At 32.8% G+C, this 23,339-nt stretch overlaps 1 protein-coding gene across 2 annotated transcripts in view; it reads right to left on the bottom strand.

Moving 5' to 3' along the window:
- DNAH8 (dynein axonemal heavy chain 8) overlaps positions 1 to 23,339 on the bottom strand; it is a 128,461-nt gene that overhangs the window by 58,370 nt on the left and 46,752 nt on the right. For both annotated transcript variants that reach the window (XM_027735071.2, XM_027735072.2), the window contains exons 33-53: positions 22,987 to 23,087; positions 21,919 to 22,056; positions 20,578 to 20,818; positions 19,370 to 19,569; positions 18,920 to 19,073; positions 18,656 to 18,819; positions 18,395 to 18,497; positions 17,732 to 17,836; positions 17,288 to 17,449; positions 15,206 to 15,430; positions 14,056 to 14,228; positions 12,172 to 12,350; positions 10,449 to 10,636; positions 9,611 to 9,697; positions 9,404 to 9,511; positions 8,441 to 8,575; positions 7,661 to 7,822; positions 6,590 to 6,836; positions 5,059 to 5,300; positions 4,815 to 4,955; positions 1,040 to 1,268 (exon numbers count right to left, since the gene is read on the bottom strand). In XM_027735071.2, coding sequence (XP_027590872.1) covers positions 1,040 to 1,268; positions 4,815 to 4,955; positions 5,059 to 5,300; positions 6,590 to 6,836; positions 7,661 to 7,822; positions 8,441 to 8,575; positions 9,404 to 9,511; positions 9,611 to 9,697; positions 10,449 to 10,636; positions 12,172 to 12,350; positions 14,056 to 14,228; positions 15,206 to 15,430; positions 17,288 to 17,449; positions 17,732 to 17,836; positions 18,395 to 18,497; positions 18,656 to 18,819; positions 18,920 to 19,073; positions 19,370 to 19,569; positions 20,578 to 20,818; positions 21,919 to 22,056; positions 22,987 to 23,087 — 3,484 coding nt within the window. The remainder of the gene's footprint in view (positions 1 to 1,039; positions 1,269 to 4,814; positions 4,956 to 5,058; positions 5,301 to 6,589; positions 6,837 to 7,660; positions 7,823 to 8,440; positions 8,576 to 9,403; positions 9,512 to 9,610; positions 9,698 to 10,448; positions 10,637 to 12,171; positions 12,351 to 14,055; positions 14,229 to 15,205; positions 15,431 to 17,287; positions 17,450 to 17,731; positions 17,837 to 18,394; positions 18,498 to 18,655; positions 18,820 to 18,919; positions 19,074 to 19,369; positions 19,570 to 20,577; positions 20,819 to 21,918; positions 22,057 to 22,986; positions 23,088 to 23,339) is intronic.

The raw sequence follows: 23,339 nt of genomic DNA, 5'->3' as shown, positions 1-23,339 counted from the left end.
AAACAAAAAACAAAACCAAAAACAACCCCCCCCCAAAAAAAACCCAAAAACAAAACAAACAAAACCAAAAAACAAACAAAACCCCAAACAAACAAACAAACAAAAAATATCTCACATTTTGGTCATGATCAATATCTTGTTAGTATAATAATTTAAAAAATATATATTATGGGTAAAATACTACAAAATATAAAAAGGTATAAAATTTTTCAAATCCAGCTAAAAGGCATGTAACAAAGGACATACTTAGCCATGACCCCAATTACTCCACAATCCTACCAAATACAGACATATTTCTTAAATTTATATATACATATCTAAATAAAACCCCCAAAACAATGTTTACCTGAAGACTAATTCTCACACTGTTGGTGAAAAATTACAGAACATCAGAGTATGGATTGCACATGTGTACACTAAAACAACATTGTTGGCAAAAAAAAAAGAAGTGAATTTGGATAAGAGAGAAATCAATGTATTCAGGGGAGGACATAGTCTGGCATAGCTATAAGTTTTCTATAGCACTGGTTGTGTGGGGTATTTAAACTAAAAAATTTGTTCTGGAAAATAGCACACTATCCAAAATATCAAGATTCACAGTTTTCAAAATATCTTACCAGTCTTATAGTTTTATAATCTGTAAGATTTACAACTGATTATTGGATGTGGATAAATAATAATTACTGAATAGAATTAAAATAAAATTTTATTCTTTTAACAAAAACTACTGGCTGTGAGAAAATTAAACGTAAGATTAATATTAAGTTTGACTAAACCAGCCTAAGGATAAATTATCTAAAAATTGTAGGATGTTTAAGTTAATAGAAAAGTAACCTGTATCAATGAAACTAAAAACAAAAGAAATAAGAAAATGCTAGTAATGAGCACTCTATCTCGTTTCTGACTTCTTACATCCAAGAGGTGCTGGTACTACACAGTTATCAAAAAACCTCCACTCATATGGCTGTATAATAAGAACTGAAGGAGTAATAGAGTTTTAAACCAACAGTATAAAAAGAATGTTAGTGTTTTTTCTTACCTTGCTCAGAAACATAAAATTCATACATCGTTTGATTGGTGCCACGGGGGATTTTTGGTAAGTCTAATTTATTATCATGAGCTCTAATGAAGGCTTCAAGTTTATCTCTACTATCCAACTCCAGAAGGGCACCTAAACTCCACATTATTGCAAAGCTGAACAATTTTTGCAGACGAACTGAATTACTTGCATCCTTTGGTGAAATCAAGCCCTCCAGAAGATTAATAGACTGAAAATATTTTAAAATATGCCTTAAGAAACTATTACATAATCACTTTTTATTTCCATATATATGTATGCACGTGCATTATTTATATCTATTAAAACATTAAATCAATACAGATTACAAAGGAATAACACAAAATTCAGAATTACAAACCCAATAAAATTTACTAAAGATATCTATATAAGACTGGATAAAATTTCAAAATTACTAAAGTAATTTGATCATCAGCTGCCCTTTGAAATTATGCCTATATAATAAATGTCATTCAAGAGCTAGGGTAACAAAACAGCTTTTTAAGGGATTTTATAATATTCAGAACTCCAAGAGTAGGTGGAGCCTTGCCATTTTCAGCATCTGTCATGGTCAATTAATGCATCTATCATATTAACTTCTATTTTGTGCTTTTAAAAAAAACAGATTAAAATATTGAATGTTATGATTGCTTCACTCTGTTTCTAAGGAACTAGAGTCCAGATTGTAGAAAACGAGTAGCTTGCTGTCTATAACTCTGTGATGTTGCTCATGAAGTCAGATGCTTGACTGTCTTTGAGAATATCATTCGTATTCCCTTTCTATATAAGGTAGTGTCCAGCACATTGCTCCAAAAAATATCCTTTTAGCAGTGAAACTGATTTTCAGTCAGCTCTTGGAATTAGTATTCTTTATGCTATCTTGGATCTCATACTTGAAGTGGGAAATAATGCAGTAACACATACTTTCAATGCAGTCTGAAGGACATAAATAGTTAGAATATTTTTGATTACTTTAAAATTTAGTTTTCAAAAATGATCAGTTAAACAATGTCAGTCCTTTTCTTTAGAAGACAATTGATTTATCTAATTTTTTCCAGGACAGGCTGTGTTCCAGTTTATCTGAACAAAATCTTTTTGTTCCCTCAAATACAACCTTGAGTTCAAAATTTCCAAAGATGTTTTGGGTCTTGGAAATATTCTGTAACAAGTTTTTGAAGGGAAAAAAAAAAGAGGAATCAGACTGACACAAAAACACACATAAAAGGCAAAAGTTCAGATGAAAACTTCAGCTTGCCCAGCATCTCATGTGTAATAGTGACCAAAAGTGGAGAAGAGTAAAAGTAAAGAAAAAACTCTTGGCTTGTGGTGGTGCTGGGTGTAGTATTTCCTGTTGGTACTCTCTTCAGCTTTTGACTTTCTGAATGATATAAGCTTTTTCTTTTTAGTAATCCTCTATGGTTTTTTCCACCCTGAAAATATCAAGAGTGGTCTTGAGCATTACATAAGCTTTTATTGTCTGTAACAACCTTTAGCAAGATGTCCCATAGGTCTGCTATTCATGGCTTTGAACAGTTGTTTTCTCCCTTCATGCTTACCTTCACACAATTTCATTTGCCATTTTATTACCTACTTATTCAGTGTCATAAAGTCTGTCTACAGTTCTTCATGGTTAGATGTTTTGTCCTTACTACCCTGAATAATCTAGTATCATCAATCAACTTCTTCACCTAAAACTTTTCTAAATTGTTTATGAATATTTTGAACAGTACTGATCCCAGCAAAAGTGAATCAGGATCGGTGATAACCTCTGCCCTTCCTAAGAACTGATAACCCAATCACACATTTCATATCTTCTAATAGGTTATTTATCTAGAAATTAATCTGCTATCTTCTGCTATGACTGTTTAGCTTCCATGTAAATCCCTGGTAAAGAACTATGTCAAACACCTTTGATCCTTCATGCAGGTTATATCAATCAGATCTCCTTTAGCTACAAGTTTAATCACTTTTTGAATTGACTTGTAAGGCAGGACAACCCTAAACAAAAAAAACTGTGTTGAATTTCCTAAGGTAAATTATATTTGTCTACCTAATGAGGTGGGCCAGAGGATGGTAAAATGTTAGAAAGTTAGTGGAAATTACAAGGAAGAAAGCAAGGGTGAGGTCACTTCTATATAAAACCATCATAAAACTATTATAGATGAATAGGCAGCTTAAATTGTGAATGCTAACAAATGGAAGATAATTGGATCCATGTGCATGTTTGGGTGAACATCCAAAACTGAACTTCAGAACTCAAACATAAGTCTGCTAGATGCAACGGGTTTGATTTGGTTGTAAATTTTGAAAAGATCTGGACTTAAACAAAAGCATGTCCTGAATCCTACAATTAATAGAGAAGTAAGACCAAACAAATCAAGAGGCTGAAAAGGTACAGGGCTTCTGCATATAGATCATTTATGGCAAAACTGGAATGTTAAGATTCTTTTCAAGCAGGATAAAAGCTCTGGTCTCACTGGCTCTTAGGTAACCCCAGCATGGAGACCCCTTAAGACTTAATTATTCTGTCACACGTGGGACAGAAACTTACTAGAGATTTTCATTCACAAGAAGAAACATTCAATACAGCTTAAATCTGGGAAATATTTCCTTGACCAAGCAGTATGAGCAACTTGCTGACACTTCCTAACGAGCGCTAATCAAAAATAACATAGAAACTTTTAATCATAGGAAAAGTGTTCCATGAAGACAAGCTCAATTCAGTCAGGTTTCACAGATAACAAATGTAGAGGAAAAACAATATATCACCCAAAAATGTTGTGCGTAGCATGTCAACCTATCATCAGAAAGTGGTAAGTTACATAGTTTCTGCCTGTGAACTTCAATCCTATAGATACATTCTATATCCATAATTCTATAGATATCCATTTGCTACTGCACAGTTAAGCTTTGCAGCATTTACTGCAGCTATTAATTTGCAGCAAAATACTTCACAACCTAGAAAATCTGAAGCTGACTGTCTGAAGTACAACAAAAAGATACTAAACTAGCCAATTTGCACCCAATATTAAATTGAAGTGTTATCCAAAACATGATCTTTCTAGCCTCTTATTCAAGGGCACTATTGAATTTTTTTTATGTGTGTAAATATGAAACCGAGATTACATGGACAAATGAAAAGTCTGGAGACTTAGAATCTGCAGATGACAACAGACTCATTAACAAATCTGCTAGAGACATGCAGTACAGGAACTTGCAAAATCTTGCCAAATCTGCCACATATTTTTATTATTAATAAATCACAAATATAATTTCGACTCACTCAAGATAGAATTCCAACTATAGGAAGGGAGAGGCAAAAATTACTACATTGACCTTGGATGAGCTGATGGACAGAATAACATCTATTACATCTGGAGATAAAAAGATTCTCTCCCTCTGCTAACACTACCAGTAGGGTTACACTGATCCTTATCACAATTTTTTGGTATTAAAAGTACTGGACTGAGTCCACTTGCTTATTAAACGTATGCTTCTGAAAATTTACTGAAGCTTACAAATTCCTGTCATTTGAAGACTAGCCTAGGTATGAAGCGATAAAGAGAAGTAAAATTTTCTTCTGCACATCTCTAACCATTCCTCTTATATTGCCCAAAAAACAAATATTGAGTTTGAGCTTTTCTTTGTCAGGAAACATTGAAATTAAGTTTTGTTGCTATCGAATGTTCTCTTTGCTAATTCTGCACATTTAAGATGGTCAGACAATTCATAGAAATTCATACTGTATCTGTTTTACCTGCATTATGTAGTTACATTCCAGAAGCTCCATTTTTGGATTAAGGTTTAGTTTCATATATGTATATGCTGGTTCAAAGATTCTATCATACAAACTTTGCAAAACTTCAGCTTCTTGAGCAGAACGTTTCTTCAGCCATGCCTGGAAAAAACATCCCCAATATATAAAATGTATAACAAGGTAAAATCCTGTATAAAATGTATAGCAAGGTAAAACTAGAAGCAGTCAGCAATGATTATCTTACTTGCAATATTGGTTTCCAGTTGAGGACAGAAGAACTGATGAAGACCATACCCATTCGAGAAACTGTTGCTGGAGAGGCATTCTCAATGTTGTGGACCTCAAACAACAGTTTACATGTAGGAGACATAGGAATTCGATCTCCATTTGCTAGAGTGAGGGTCTTGTTATCATCCAAAACTGAATTTAAATTCTCAATCCAGATTGCATCTACAGGACCATCTAAAATCAGAAATATATTTTCACCTGGAAAAAATAATCAAAAGAGATATAGTTCATATCATCATGCTGAAATAGCAAGAAAATAATTTTACAAAAGATGGTCTTAAATGTACAAAAATTTATTTTATTTATCGTAGTTTCTGCCATCTCCATGGATGCTCATTACTGAATAAATTGCATATTTAGGTAATGAACTATATTAGAAATTATTAGTAGCAGGTAAGGGCACAAATATATCTTTATAATGTTGAATATTTTTTATCTTGGCTGGCTGCCAAACAGAAACTGCTCTACTCTCTCCTTCCCCATCCTCAACAGGACCAAGGGACATAAAGTGAAAATGTTTGTGTGTTGAGATAAAGACAGGTAGATCATTTGCCTGCTGTCATGGGCAAAACAGACTCGGTTTGGCAAAAATTATTTTATTGCAAATGACATAGATTTGGATGATGAGAAACAAACAGCTAAAACAACTTTCCCCCACTCCCTTTTCTTTCTCTGGACTCAACTTCTTTCCTCCCAACATAATTTAACTCTTCCTCCTCCTGCCCCACCCGTGCTCAGGGAAGATGGGAAATTTCTCATTTTTTCACTAAAATAAGGGTTATTTGGGCAACTAAACAAAAGGCATTGAATATTCACAGATCCCACCCAAGTTAATGAAATCTATGATCACTCATCTGTTCTTAAAATCTAGTTGCTTTCCTTTTGTTTTGAAATACAGATGAAAATACTTAAATTTTTGCAAGCAAATTTTAGCTTCACTTGGAATGTACAAAATTTCCAATTTCCAAGAAAAGCATATACATTTCCAATATAGAAAATTCAATTTTAAAATTAACCTCCTTCCAGGAAGGTTCCCTGGAAGAATTATCTTTCTTTAATGTAAGTATTTTTATTTTTTCAGACACAAATGAAACTCTGTGAAAAAGAATTTCAGTACTCCAATAATAAAATATTGAAATATAAAACTGGGTAATCAATGTGTCAAAAACCACAGGATAAACATTATTTTAAAGATAGTGACATTAGTACAAGTAAATCTAAACTATAGTTTATCAGCTTCAAATAACACATCTGCACTGTAGAACTGAAGTGGCAAGAAAATCATCAATTTTTTAATGTAGATATACTACTGAAATAATAAATTTTTAAACTGTTGCCCGTCTTAAGAAGTGAACTGTAACCTCATCTATGTTCTCTATAGGTTCCCTCAACAGGGAACTTCACCACATTTGCAAATTCAATACGCTTTTTTCAATATATCATTCAAGATGTATTTTTATGATACCAAGCACAAAGTATTTATATACCCTTTTTGGTTTTCAGTGTTTTCCTCCACAGTGTAGAAAAGATTCCATCTGTCCAATCATTAGTTGCCGCATCCAGTTTTCCAAACATCTGAGGAGCAGTAATAGCTTTGGGGTTCATTCGCATTTCCCTATGAGGTTGGCCACATTCTGTGAGTGCTTTCATTAATACAGTTATGACCATTGTTTTTCCAGATCCACTAGGTCCAAGTGTCATCAACCCATGACGTACTAGAGACGTTTCATACAACTATTCACAAAATCAAAATATTTCAATTAAAAAATCAAAATAAAATAAAACAAATATATGCTTTAAAAAGATTTTTGCTTGCACTTAGGAGTGATGAAAAATATACCAGACATACAAATTATATGCTCAGAATTAAACTCAGCATGCATTTGCTGAATTTTAGTGTTTTGTGGAATAGTACATAACATCCTAATCTTCTAAGCATCAAGAAAGTCTATTATAAGGAGTTTACAGGACTAAATCTTACCTAAACTTTTCAAAGCAACTGAAAATAGTTTTACCAGATTTTAAAAAGTATTTTTCGTATTATTCAAACGAAAAAAGGAATAGTAGCAAAACATTAATGCAACAGAAGTATGATTCATCACTAGTGCTAAAATACCTGAGTATATGAAATAAACATAGGGACTGCACTTTCTCCAGGACTGTATTTGAGTTTAGTTTCAGAAGAGTTCTTTACTGAATTTTCTGTTTGTCTTTTAATATTAGCATTAGGCTTGCTATGGAAGTGTCAGGGTCTGCCTATACAAGTATCTCCTGTTGAAGGAACTGAAAGGCACAAAACAGTGATAGTTCTCCTGGATGCCAGCAGCTTGTAAGATGAAGCTTATGTAGCTCTTCCTCTGCAAGCCAGATAAAGGCTTATAATCAGTACAGGAAGAAGATCTACAGGCACCACAGTGAGTCACTTGCATAGGTCTTACACATACAATCTTCATTTTTTCCCATACTAGATGTGCAGTTCTTGAGCGAGACAGTGGTTTAACAACCAACATGTTGTTCTGACTCCTGTTTGTGAAAAATGTTTCAGAAAAAAATTTTACCTGAACAAGCTTAAGATTCCACGGTGGATGATTAACCAATCCTGCCTCTTCAACCTGATGAGCTACTGCAGTCTGAAGCTCAGCATAGGTGCTACTGTCTAACTGTATCCCCGGAAAGAGATCATTGATAAGACTAAGAAACAAAGGCTCATCTTCATCTATCTGAAACAAAAAAATTTATTAAGCAATTAAAGAAAGCATGGTTATCTAAAGAATTTTTGAACCAAAATTAGTCTCTGTTTTAAAAGAATAAGTAGTAAGAAGGTATTTTCTAAATAGCGATGCTTACAGACAGCCAACGGGACAGCTTGCTACAAAAATAGCATTTTGAAAATGTCATTCACATGCCACACAAAATATAAATTCAAAACTGAAAGAAATTTGCCACTGAGTAGGCACTGGAATCTGTAAAATTGATTTGTAAAACACTTCCAGCATATATTGGAAAGAAAATCCTATCTGTAAATAAATCTTTAAAAGTCTAATTTCATGGATACTCATTATTCAATTTAGTTATGGTAATCAGTCTGTACAGAAGTCAGTACATAAAAAGTCTCATACACAAGTAAGCCACTATTAATCTATTTGAACCTTTGCACACAGCACTGTTTACAAGTCTAATAAGCTCTCTTTGCTGCTTAATGATAACATGAAGATTATCATGTTTCGATTTCTAAAGAACAGGATGCTTGAGATTTTTTTCTATTCTAATACAAAATCCATGAAAAATCCAGTAGGCTTGCCTTTAAATTGTGCTAAAATATTAAATTAGATTCTTACCAGCTTAGAAAGATTCATATCTCTTAGCCCTCTCATAACAATACTTAATTCAGTGTCATCTGGCCTGGCCCTCTTTTGAGTTCCAAGAGTCCTCAGTACTGAGAGGATATTCCTCAGACCAAAGTCATAATGGACCTAGAGCGTGGTAGAAGGCTTATGCATCAGTAACAAATTCTCTTGCTTTATTTCATCAGTATATCAAGCCTTATTTCCATATTGTATAGTATAGTTGTCCTACCCAGAAAAAGTAGCTAAAATAGGAATTGTTGCTGTTGTTTAGGAATTATTCTATTCAAACAAACGAAGGATAATAAAGGCTGTTTTCAGGAAGGTTGGGGGAATGGAGGGGGAAAGGGAGGAGAGTGTGGTGGTGTGTGTTAAAAGGTTTTTCTTTTCTAATTTAAATTTATTGATTTCACAATTTATAATGCCACATAGCAATTATTTTATAGCTCTGTATAGCAGAGTTCTAAAAAACTAATAGCTCAATTCAAGACTCTGTCTTACCAACTGAGGCAGCTTAAAGCATAAACTTCAGAGCAAGGCAGTGCTATCAGGATATGAGCAACTTAAATCAAACTTTAGACATTTCTTTTGTAGTTTCCAGTTTCCAATTTCCAACTACTTACTCTAGCCCTAGATAATTCTTACAGAAAAACAACATGACTGAGATAATTTTTACCTGGCTGCCATGTTTAGGCAGAAAACCTCATGCACTTGCAACTAACCACAAAGTATCATTTTTAACAAACTAATGTGCCTATGTGACCACATATTAATGAGTTAATATGGCTATTTGTTAAATAATTTTATAGAGATATTTGTTTGAATTACTTTTAGATTATGTCAATAATCCGTAAAAAAGCATAAAAGTTATGCTTCAAAAACAATCTGTACAACCCAGAATATGGGGGTTTATTGCATAAATATGAAGACAAAGAGGAAAGGAATACATAACACTACCTGTTTAGTGAGCTGCTCCTCACAAAGTTTATAAAGAACAAAGAATTTCTTAGCCAAGACCACATTATCAATAAATCCATAACTTGCAAGTTTAACTCTTATAATTATCTGAAATATAATTTTTTGTAGAAATTCCATTAGTTTCTCCAGGAGACAGGTCCTCAAAATAAAACACATTTTTCCTTTCAGTTTATTCAAGATTTTTACCTGTCTATCTGGAACCATCATTGCAACAGTTCTAAACTGAATTTTGAGATTTTCTGGTAGCTCTTGACGTCCAGCATATCCAGGATTCTATATAAGAAAACATACCTCATTATTATTTACAATAGTCAAAATAACAGTAAATGCATGTATAAATAGGTAGATCAGTTCAGAGTTAGAACTCTTGTCTACCAGTTATTAAAATTTTAATCTCCCATAAAGTCACCTTGGATTGTCTTCAGCCTTGGCATTAGGAAACATACACTTTAAAATTTCCTGCTCATGAGATTACAGGAATTAGTGTTATAAAGCCTCAAGAATCCTGTGGCAACAAGACAGCATACTCTGAAAGTTAATATTCTGTATCTGGGAGCTTGAAGAATTTTTACATTTCCATGTAAAGTACCCATTAGTCAAGACATATGCCCCAAAGAATGTCTTTGTTGTATCTCCTACTTTAAGTGAATGTTCTTTCCTCCCCCTCCCCACAGGTATCATTCTCATTAATACTATTAAAGCATTTCAAGGTAAGGTAGTAAAGTGTATTAGTGTTTCAGTCCTCTCAGTGAGCACAGAGAATTCTGGAAGTTTGGTCAAACTCTCAGTCTGCATAATGAATTAAAATACAGTAATAAACGGACATAATTATGAACTGTTGCAATAATATTAAAGTCAAAATGAAGGCATGCCATTCATGAATAATCAGATTATGTGTTGAACACTTTAGTCTAATTCTATACTGACAGCATCACTTAATTAATAAAACTGGTTATTTTCACCTTGCCATTTAACCTCTATAAAATATAATTTGTCACTTCTTTGTAATTATTACTACATTTACCATAGTTAGGAAAATTCCAAACTCTGGATTTAAATCTACACAGTCTCCATCAGCAAAAATGAACTGCTTTTTCTTTTCTTTTCTTGCTGTTAAAATAATATAGATTTGTTGTGCTGCTACCGACAAGACAGGCAATTCAATTCGGTTGAATTCATCAAAACATCCCCAAGACCCGGACTGGGCAAGACCTATAAAAAGCGACAGAAGAAAATATTATCTGTTGTTCTCCATGCATATTTGAGATATCTGGCCTAAATTACTTTTCTTGCAAATAATTAAATAACAGTAGTTTTATTTATTGTCCCGTGGTCAAGGCCCATCTTTCTCCAATCCGCCTGACTATTTCCATATCAATCTGAATTAATATTAGTTGATTTACATACAAGGTTTAAAAATGAATCAAAGTCTGAAAAATATATTTTTATATTTCGGGGCAATTGGTATATAATTTGTCCAGAACTTTCTGTGAATGTAGCCTTTTATTGTAGAGCACCATCCAATTATTTGGAAAAAGCTGTACTGTTAGTCAAAAAAATTAAAAATAAGTGGCCCTAAATGTCACAACAACAACATCCTCTTTTTTATTATTTTCATTTGGGTTTTCCAGCTTTCACAATGCTTTAAAATTACTTTTGACTAGCCTGTTATAAATCATAGAGGTTAAAATTAAAAATTGAAATTATTTTCACACTAACTAGAGGTTTAAATAAAACTGAATCCCAAAAGACAGAAAAAATTAAACTCAGAGCATATATCTCTATGCATAAGCTTTACCATTTTACATCCCCACTAAACTACAAGTTTCTCATGTAATGGTACAGGATATTAGCAACGTTCAAAGTGTAGACATGTCTATGGAAGTAAGAGAGGAGCATAGAGAAAGAAGATTAAATGGAAGGAGAAATCTAGCAGCACTATATTAACAGCAAGAATATTTTCATAAAGCATTATTTTCACAGTTGTCTAATTTAAGTTTGGAAAAGTAACATGTATTTAGCAACAAGTAGGAGAATTGCTCTTCCTTTCACAACATTTTATGAGAAAAGCAGCATCTTTTCACAGATGATATTAAACTATCAGTAAAGCAATGGTTTTCTTTCATGTATACTGGAAGATAGCTATTTAAAAGCGAATAATTTATGCAAGTCATTCAGGGTACACTAGTGTCATGCAGTTAAGTTTAAATCACTTCAAAGGGATTCTGTCATGAATTCTGTCACACGAAGGTTTTCTAAAATTTTAATACCTTGACCGTCAAATTGACAATGTCTTCATAAACCCACAGCTTCAGTTTTTTTATGCCCCTTGCTTCTCAATACATACAATACCATAACTTTGAAAAATGAGATGACAGAAACTTCGTGAAGTTCAAGTCCCTTATCTAGAACAGAATAACACCATGATTTGTTGAGCCTGAAGAGGAAGCTAAGGGAAAAGCCTACTGCTGTTATCACTAATAGGAGGCAGTGAGAAAAGAGCCAGGCTCTTCTCAGAGGTGCAGTGGAAGAAGAGAAGACAATGGACACCCATTTCAATGTGGGACATTCCAAGTTAGTGGAAGTACAAAAACTGTTAAATTTAATATAGTCAAAACACTTGAACAGAGGTGTTGCAGAATGTCCATCCCTGGAGACAGTCAAAACCCAACATGAATAACCTGCTCTAATGGCATGTGCTAAATGACCTCTTAAAGTCTCTTCTATCATATGTGAAGAAATCTTACCTTTGAAAATCCTACCCAAACCTCTGAAGTCCATTTGATCAGAGCAGTTAAAGACCACGACGTATTTTCCCAGAGCCTTTCCCATGTCTTTCGTTGTTTCTGTTTTACCAGTTCCAGCTGGTCCTGCTGGAGCTCCCCCCATGTTCATTCCCAAAGCCTGTGCTAAAGTTATATAGCACCTACAAATGTTAATTGATATGGATTTATTAAATTATATGAAAGATACATGTGCATATATATAACAATTGAGTTATGCAATAGATTCTACAGCTCCTATGTTGAAATGCTACTTCTTCATAAAGCAGTTCCAATTATTTTTTGTGAGTGCAAGAAGTTCAGAGAGGTAAAAGGCACAAACTACAGCATTTAAACATTACTTTTAAAAGAAAAAAAATTCACAAACAAACAACAACAACAAAAAAAAACCCCAACCAACCAAACAGAAAACCTCCTGGTGTTAACAAGCTAAAAAAAAAAAAAGTTAATGCTTATCCCATAAAGGAATTTGTCATTAACTCTTTTAACAGCTATAAAGAGCAGATCCTGCTGTTGAGTTCTGTTATGTCATCACATTCTGCAGCATCTTAACCTGTGTACATTTCATTATGTTACCTTTGCCTAAATTCTCAAGTGTGAAAGAATAAGGATATATGTCCTCTTCCTCAGTTATCAGTAAGAAATATTTACAATTCTAGGAAAAAAAACCCGTAAGTTTTACCCTTTTTCTTTTTTCTAAGTCTTAAAAAGTCTAGACTACTTTTTTACTTATATATGAGCCTTAGTTATGTTTTTCATTCATGGCAAGGTATGGAAAAGTAATGCTAAAGGAATTAAAAAACAAAGTTCCTTTACAAATGATGGGTTGTCTTCAGTGTCAAATCAACATGCTCTGAACACATTTCTAAATGAAGTATTTCTGGTTTTAATTCATAATTGAATAGAGTTTAATAACTAACTGAAGTTTAGTTTGAATGACTATAATTTACTATGTCCAATTTGCACTGCAGGAATTTTCATGTTTTCTATACAATAAGAAACTTTGAAGTGACAAGAATCTCTACAGTTCTACTAGGATCAATTTTGGGGTAGTTAACAACTTTTCATCAAAAATACTCATTTGCTGATGGCAGTACAGTTCACTGCAGAAATCTACTGAACTTTCCATATTGTCCCAATAGCAGTCCTACATTTTCTGTAAAAATAAAGGTGTTCAAAAAGTCATAGAAACACAGACACCACATAGGTAGCAAAGGAAATGATTGTAGGTTGAAAGTTATTTTTAGTTCTTGAGGGGGTCTTCTTGCAAGTGAAGTATCTTTTGGCCTTTTTTTCTCATTTGGTCAAAAGTGACATTTCAAGACAGGATTGAACAGAAAAAGAATTTTGAGAAGAAAGGAAGCAAAGAAATTCTGAAGAGGAAAAAGAAATATAGTTCTTATTGTTAAGCCACATTTGAAACAAACTTGCCATTTGCTTGCCTAGCTACAGAAGAACAGAATGTGAGTACATACAGCTGAGACTTTTTCTTAGGCTTTCAAAGAAAGTAGCCACAGAACCTTTATAGAATCTCTTATTACAAAATTTGAAATATTTGACCTAATCTTTTCTTCAGTATCCTGCTAAACTATATCTTGCTATATAACCTTAACACAATTAATTTCCATTACTAAATGTTTTTTTTAAGACTGGGCAATGATAAGGGATTATTAAGTGTACAAATCAGTGAGATCATTTTATCTTTTCTAAAAGACTATATTAAGCAAATGTTTGAGAATATTTTCATGAGTGGTCTAGCCTACACAGAACTTAAAATGTACCTCTTTAAAGGCAAATGTTAAACACTAGATATTAAAAGTATTCCTTATCCATAAATATTTTTCTAACCTGTCTGTAAGAGGTGTTATAACCAGACGATCAGTGCAACCCAGAAATTCATTTTGGTAAATAAAATCAACATCTGTAATTGATACAATGACGTGATCTGGATCCTCTTTATAGTAGAATCTAGACTGCTTTAACCACTCAAAATCAGTTCGTGATTTGATGTTCATTTTTACCTTAAAAAAAGTAAATGCATATGTTATAACCAAGCATCTACATTTATTGTCTTTGACAATCGTGATAAAATACTTATTTGTATGTGAATAACAAGTGATTACTCAGGTTAAAGTTTCTCTGTAAGTAAATTTAAATATATCAAGCATCACATAATATGTTCAGATATATGCTAGACTAATACTAAAAACATCCTGATCACTTAACCTGATCATCCCAACATCTGTGTTAATCAAATTGCTTTGGTAGTGCAGTCCACCTTCTAAGCGAGAAATGCAAATAGCATACTTCTTAATCCACCAAACACATTGCAACAAAGGGCATGATGAAGGAAGGATGTGACTGAGGCATGGAAGGCAAACGCTGTATAAACTAATAAGCCTATGTCATCAGCAGTAAAAATGTGAGAGGTGTAGTGTTGAGGGATGCCATTATTCAACAAATAAAGTAATCGTAACAACTTAGCACAGTCTCAAAAGTTCAAATATAGGATTGCAACTATTTGCCATTTTTAGTAGGAATTTTTGTTTATTTCTCTTATATGTACTCTCCTTAGTAAAGTGCAGCCCCATGTCAACTACTGAGATTCTGTAACAAGCCATGGGGAAATTAATTATAATGATACAGTTACAACATCCTCAGCAGTCTCAACTTTTTAAGTTATGCTAGTAAGACTAATACAACTTTTTTCAAAGGAAAGAAATACGAAAAGGGTTTTGTCTATCAAAATAACTTATAGGAAGAAGTGAAAAATTTAAATATCCAAGGTGTAGACATTTGGCAAAAATATTTAGTTGACAAAACAAATTAATGCTATTCTAGATTAAGCAAAATTTTACTGCTTTGATTATGGTGAGGTTATGGACATCTTTTTCTTATAAACACATACATACACATGTAACAGTAGCTGCCACATATAAGAAAGAATATTATGACAGAAAACGCATTTAATTGTCAGAAATCAAAATCTATACTTTACCAAATCATCAAAAATGTCACGCTGATGCACATGAATGGTAATAAGCGTTTCATATTTCACTCTGTCAAACTTGGAAAGATCATGTGTGGTCTGGCCAATCAGTGTATTCAGAATATCCAGAAATCTGCCATTGGTTACTTCCATTATTTTTTTGTCTTCCTTAGCATTCTTTAGAGCTTCTTCTGAATCACGTGTCCACAATATTTGAATTCCCAGTAATCCAACCTAAAAATGTAATATTGGAAAAATATACAAAATAATCACTTGTTGAACTCAAGCCTTATTATAGAAGTCTTGGGTGGGAACAATAAATTGCGGTGTAAACAGTCACAAAATATCACTACATCCAGCATGAATCTATCTCACCAGGATACTGTGCTGAATTAATTGGCTCTGCTGTGCCTTCCTGAGAAGACATTTTAAAAGTTGTTCCAAAATTAGTCATGTAGTGAGATACACTCAAACTAAGGACGAGTGTCAGTTTCTCTAAAAATCCTTTAGTGTGCTCCACATAAACATAACATAACACAAACATAAACTGGTCCTGGGTGTAGAAGACCTTCTGAAAATTTCCCACTGCCAATTTGTAGCTAATTCAAGCACATTAAAATTCTGGGCCATTGCTACTAAATGTGGGATGGCTTGCCTTCTAACATTCTGTCATGACCGGAGTACAGCCTAGAGAACATTGAACTAAAAGTTATTTTGCTTCCAAATAAATCTAGAGAGTTAGAGGATGTTGGACATAAACCACCATCTCAGATTGATTTTGATTTACAACACCCACAACAAAAAATGATAGATGAGCACTGTATCCCTTCGTTACCTTTATTCCCCACATTTCTATATTCACAAGGCACTAAGCCCTAAAAATTTGACTCAACCACTCTATTTTTTTATCTCCCTATACTTGCAGTGAGTTCATGGTTACAGAGTTTGTCTAGCAGGAGATATCTCACCACTGTAAAATCACCAGGCTCTAATAAATAGAGTCTAAAACAAATTTATTTTAGAATGAATGGTCAAAGGAAAACAAAAAATAAATATTTGGATGTGACTTTTTCATGCTAGCTATAACAGAAGCTTCAGAGACAGGAAAAAGGCGGTTTGAAGAAAACATTTTGTGTTTATCAGTATTTTGCCCAATTTCTTCTCTCTCTATTAACACAGCTTTTCTTTCTCCGTAAAAATTTCTTGGCCAAATCCTTCTAGCACAAAAAATTTTTTGAATGTAAGAAAATCTGGATTAGCAAGACATGTGAAAAAAAATCTTTGCACATGGTAATAAATCCACTTTCAAATATCTGACAAGCCAGATAGTCTCTATCTGTTTAAAGCAGTGAAATTTTTCAAATAAATAATGGTGACACAATACATAACTACATCATAAACACATGTTTAAGATAATTCTCCTAGATATTTAAATGTACTGATATTTTTTTAATTAGCAACATACTGGTCGGTTTTAATATTTGCAAAACTTTTTATTCAAAAATTACACCCAGCATTGTACCAATTAGCAAATTATAGATTCGGAATTTGTAGAGGATGGGAAACAATTTGTTACTTGTTAATGATATTTATGAATTATCAGTAAGACCGAGGAGTTTTCTAGGCAAACCAGAATACTTCAACATAGGCTTCTACCAGGACTGCATTATCATAAGTGACAAAGACATGAACTATGAGGTAGATCTGGTAAATTATGAGATAAATAATCATAATCATAGCTCTTGCAATCTTAAATTATGAGAGAGAAATCAATCTGCACATGAAATTTTATTTGCTGTTGAAAGGAGTTCAATATCCATCACAGAAAATACAAGCTGTACTTTATATTCTCCAAGAAGAGAAAAAAAAGTAATTTTAAAGTAGATTGCAAGAAAAATATTATGATATAAACAGGGTACCAAAATTTAAGTCTTTAAGGATTGCCTTCTACTGAGTAGATCCTTCCCCTTGTTTCCTCTATGAAAACTTTCTCATATAGACAATTCCATATGCTCTTTACCTTCCACCTCCCCCCCCACACAACACAGACTACACAAACTACACACACATATCCACACCTCGTATTCTTACCTGTGCTGGGAATTGATTAAGAAAATTCACCAGCTGACATCCTGGGTCACTAATTTGGTAATATGCTGCCCTAATTATGCCATGCAATGACTTCTGCTGCACTTGCAATAAAATCTTCAACCAAAGTTCTACTGGTCCTTTTGCAACTACTGGAGTGTCCAACTGAAAAATTAATTACAGTAAAGGGTATAAAATAGTTACCAACCTTCTGTTTCAGAACATGAGTTACTACACAGTTACTAAATTTCTATTTACAATTACAGATTTTATTTCAGCTAACGTACCAGAAATATGTTTAATGAAGACATATTTGAGTTTTCTTAACAACAATCTTTGAAATATTTATTTGTAACTAATAATAATTCAACTTATTCTCTCTTAGATGTTCAATAATAAAATTATTTATCTATTAACATTTCTGGAAAAAAAAAATCAGATAATTACTGGAATTTTTTCTCCTTCTCTTGATATGACTGCCAGTATGCGATCATAATCCTTTGGGTGAAAGTCTACTTCATTTATATTGTCAGATATGGAAGTCAGATGCGGCTGTAAAGATAATTCAGGAATCATTCAATGTAAATATTTCACATTAGCAAACAGAACGATAATCTCAAATAAGGTTATCCTGCAAACGTTCATTTCAACCTACAGATGAATATCTGACCATTTGTAGGTAATAATTACAGAAATGATTGTGTAGAATTTTAGCTCCATCTACTGTGTTTTTACAGTTTCCAGATGTGATCTAGAAGAGATCAACTGGCTTATCTCAATCAACCCTCAGTAACAATCCAGACTAGCTGGATGAATTTTGCAATATGAAAAGCAGGAAAGTTTCACAGGATCCCTTCCATTATGTTTAGTTGTGAAAGGAACCACCTGCAAATCACTTGCTGGGACCACATTCCAGTGTTCTGCATTCTGAAGATTTTTTTAAATTACAGGTATCTATTTCACACTTTGTTAAAGACCAAAGAGCAAGAAGAGAATTTTTTTCTCAAGCAGAGTTTGTAAGAAGAAAATGTTTATATTTTAATTTATCAAATGTTTCTCCATATTCTAATTTTTTATGTTATAAGCAGAAAAAAATCACTAAGGTTGTACCTGAATTGTATGAGAATCACTTGCTTGTCCAAGAATTTCAACAAGTGCAGGATCAGAAATAAAAAAGAATCTTGGAAACAGTAGCCTTTTCTTCTCTAAATACCTTTAAAATTGAACAAGATTCTTTTAAAACTATTTCAGGGCATCATTGTTTTCTGTAAAAGGGTGTAAGTAAAACTAAACTACAATTCATGTTCAATAAATTATTTACAATATAATAATGCAATAAAGAAATCAAACAATTAACTTACAATCACTTACCCTGTAAGTGATTTCTGACATGATTCCAACTGTTCATGTAACTGAGGGAGAATTTGCTCCATAGTATTATCTCCAACACAGCAGGCTACTACATTTGGGTTCTCATGAGCTCGTTGCATTATTTTTACCCATGATTTGTCAATATTCTGAAAACGCTTTGCTTCCTATATATAGCAAAAGCATAAGTCCTTTCACATCATAATCTGTTGGAAATTATTACACAGCTTTTAATACACAATAGTAGGCCAGCATTGTGAAGCTTACCTGTGGTAACTCTTTTGCAATATCCCCCGCTATAAAAACAGCTTCAAGATAGATCCAAAGGTTCTGCACAACCAGCCATTCTTCAATTATGTGTGCAGAGTTGCTTAGTTTAGAAACCCAGCTCTGAATTTGCTTTTTAAATGCTGTATTGTACCTAAAAAAAGATGAGAAGAAGCAATTATTTAATTCTAAATAAAGCTAATTTAAAATAAATACTTACAATGGTGAAAAAAACCCCGGAACAAACTAACAGCTGTTTTACTTAGAACAAGAACAACCTCATGGATAGGTTTTACCAGCTCGATTACATTCAAATATATTGAGACAAAAGTTTGCTACTACTTTTTCATTTAAAAATATTTCATTCAAGTTTATTGCTAATTTATCTCATTAATAGTACTGTTGCTATCTTGGTGTGTTTCTGAAAATACCATGTAAAGTTCCAAGTACCTATTGGACAGTAAAGAGTCAAGAATCATTAAACTGTCCTCCATCAATACCAAAAGTTCTGATGATTCAATTCCCTTTAACAGTAACTCTCCTCTTGTTTTGAACTGTGCAAAACTCAGAATTTGGTTTCCCCACGTCTCAGCTACTTGAGATAGTTTGGCTTCTATGTCTTTTTCCTTCATGGCAGATATGCATATATCCTGCAAAGAAAGAACCACTTTTTAGACTCTCCATTCTTCTGAAATTAAATTTTTCCTAATACTGGTCACCTAGTAACAGCATATTTAAAAATGCAGAGATCACACTACAAATTTTACTCACTCAAATTACTTGTATGGATAACTGAAAAGTGCACATTTGGAAGTGGATGGATAAATATTTTCTGTTGCTTCACATTTTGTTATTTCTGTGTAACAAGATTTCTGAATCATAATTTTACAAGGCTTAGGGAGTGTCGTGATGTAGACTCATCACCAGATGAACTCTGACTCTTACCACATTTTAGTTTATAGAATCACAGAATCTAAGAATACTTTAATTTGGAAAGGTCATCAAGTCCAACATTCAGTTCAAATCAGAGCTTAATTCAAAATTAAGCAGATTACTTGGAATGCTTCCATATAAATCCTTCCATATAAATCAAGTATGGATATATCTATATATGTATCTATATATATCTTTTGCATACATATTTATCATATGAAACATGCAAACCCCACTGAGTTTTCTCAAGTTCAGTTGGGGGTTCTTTTGAAGTTGTATGGTTCAAAAGAAGCCATAATAATCTATAAAATTCTTAAATATTATTATGCATTAATCCTTCCTCTAAAATTTATGATTTATCTACTAAACTTTAAAGCAACCAGAGTTAAAAAATTAAGTGGCCATAATCATTCAATGTTTTGTTTGAGGTTTTTTACCTATTTAAAAAGAGCTAAGAAAATCATATACAATAATGCAGAAGAATTTTAAGAGATTATCTAAAAATAAGTGTCCAAAGATTCCAGCTGCTACCTCTATCTTTATTCATATGCATAAAAACTTCTAAATAAAATATAAATTTGTTTAAACTAGTGTGGTCTGATTAAAAGTTGAGGACTTTAATTAAGTAAAAAATATTTTAAAAGAAGGTAATCATTTTATAAGTAATCATATTATTTTTGTTAATAATAGAAAATGAACAAGGGGGGAAAAATGTATGCACCTACTTCAATATCTTCTTTATGTTTAAGAATTGGGGCTTCCATGATGTTTCGAAGGCAAAAAGTTTCAGATTCTACATCAAATTCATGCCCTGTTGTTTCAGCAATACGTTCCCAGTGTCTTTGCTTCATTGCTTTGTCAGACATCATTTCCAGCAAAGAACAAGACTCAATAAAATCCTCGATTTTTTTCTTGAGGTCTGAAAACGCTTGCCAGTGGTGGAGACCTTTAGGCAGTCTACGGCACCTATAGTTAAATTAAATTGATACAGTAGTAAATGCCTCTTCTCTCAAAATAGGAATCGTTTAAACAATTGTTTGAACAAGGAGATATGAAGTGGATTGTATTGCAGTTTCCATTAAAACATAGCTTATCTGCTGCTTATCATCAGAAACTCTTTATTAGCAAAGACAAAACAAAACAAAATTAGTTACATTTCACATGTGAAATCCTTGTATAAATACAATATTTACTCCAATTTAAATACCAATATTGCTGGTATTTACCAGCAATATTCATGGTACTTAGTAACATACCACTTTGGAGATAGACATGAAAATGAAACAGATATGACCACCTTCTCCCTCATTTTTGGTTAGTGGTCCAGAAACTATTCACTAACGGAAATTATATACTTCTAATGTGGAAAAAATCCCAGCAGAACAGTTAAACAAATATCCATCTCTTTGACCACACTTTTACAGAGCCTACACACTAAGAGCTAAGCAGTTGATCTACCACGTAAATGTCCTATTGTAAATGATAAAGTATATCTTTAGCAAAAAAATAATAAAGCCTTAGTTTTGCATCATTTATCACTTATTTCTCTACCTTCCACTGATATAATTTCATATTTTCAGTAATCAGGTACAATACAGCAGTCAGCCTATGGTTTAGAGCTATGTCAATGCTGGGTGGCTGCCAGTACATTTGTGTCAGTTAGTTCCCCAGGTGCTGTCAAACTGGATGTTTAACAACTGCCTGAATTTCTCTGAGGCGTAAAGTATCTTGTGTTTGTTATTCTTGTATTCAAAACTTAAAATAAATGTGCTAATCATCCTAGTTGAAGAACTTACTTAAAATTTCAGCCCTCCTGACCTCTTGATTGGTTTAGATAAGGAGATTGATGCTTCAGCTGACTGTATGCCCTTCAGTTACAAAAATTACAGGTAAAAGATGCTTAACTAACAGTATGGTTTTATTTCCCTCTTTCTTGAATAATCTTTTTGTTTTTTGATAAACCTTATTCATAGAAACTTTGTATTTAAATATATCAAATGGCTCTACTGAACTCACCTAAACCTTAATGCATCTAACATCAGTTATTGTTCATATTATAAACATACCTGTTTTGAAAATCCAGAAGTTCAGCACTAATTTTTTCAATATCTACCTCTGTCCAAAGGATGTCATAATAACCATCGATAGTGCCTATTACAGTATCATATAATCCATACAATTTCTGAAGCAAAGTCAACTCCTTCCTGGGAAAAAAGAAGCAATTATGCCAATAATTTTAATCAGCTCTCTGGGTATCTCACAATAGTTAAATACTTGGTAATGTAATGTTATTAGAAAAAATAGAAATAGATCAATCAGAGTATGTTTCTTAATGCAGAAAAAATGCTTCATAAAAGAAAATCCACAAAAAGGAGAACATGGTTGGTGCTCAGGACCTAATATCTACACTGAACATATCTGGGGAAGTTTTGCTTTCATCTAGTTCTCCAAAACTTCCATTCACCCCAAAGGAACCTAGGTTATATACCCTGAGCTGGCTCTGCAGTGCAAAACAGAGCACGGTAAGTGGGAACAAGTAGTCAATTTACTTCAGAAGCACTCTGAATCCGAACTAAATAACAGCCAGAAAGAGTCAGATCTTCATGTGTTGTGAATCATCATCAAACCATTGAAATGTGCAAGCATTTTAGAATCTGCTCCCCATTTCTACAGCTGCTCAAAAAATTCTAATTTTCACAAAAGCTACAGTTAAATTCTTCATATATGGTGAGACTTTCCCTTGCATCTTCTTCAGTTTCTACATTATCTTAACATATAATACTATATTTACTCATCTATTTATATATGTATTTTTATTTATATCTGTATTTCTAGAACAGAGCATATTGCTACTTTATATAGTATATACACACATGAAAATGTTCTGATACGGTTCTGTTACAATAATAAATAAATAAAATTATTTTTATTGGCAAATACGTTATATCTCCAAAATTTTCATTCATCTATCTATCTATCTATCTATCTATCTATCTATCTATCTATCTATCTATCTATCTATCTATTTAAGGCAACAGAAAACTTGCATATTGTAATATTTCCCCCTTTGGTATATGCCTAAGATTTTCTAACATACTTAATAAACATTTAAGACATCTTTATTTCACAGTTACCTGACTTTATGCAAAACTTCATACTCTGTGACAGGCAATCCAAACAACCGTTCACCAGATGAGTATGTGACAAACTTTCTCCACAACTCATCGAAGTCACCCTGCTCAGATTACGTTTCATACAGACAAAATGAAAATATAAGTTTATAGGTTTTAATTTAAAATTATCTAATAATAAATCATTAAACAGTTTTAAACTTGTCTTAATTCTATTAGAAGTATATGTAAATATCTGAAAATGTTTTTGAGCTAAAGTTTTGAACAGTCTTCATGTAACATAATACTCAAATCCACATAGTGAATTCAAAAGTGAAGGTTTACAGAAGAAGCAATTAAAGAAGCATCTTATAGAA

The sequence above is a fragment of the Pipra filicauda genome, unplaced genomic scaffold, assembly GCF_003945595.2.
Source record: "Pipra filicauda isolate LSUMZ 115617 unplaced genomic scaffold, ASM394559v2 scaffold72_size3293161_pilon, whole genome shotgun sequence".
Taxonomy (NCBI): domain Eukaryota; kingdom Metazoa; phylum Chordata; class Aves; order Passeriformes; family Pipridae; genus Pipra; species Pipra filicauda.
This window is presented reverse-complemented; position numbering and strand designations above follow the sequence as displayed.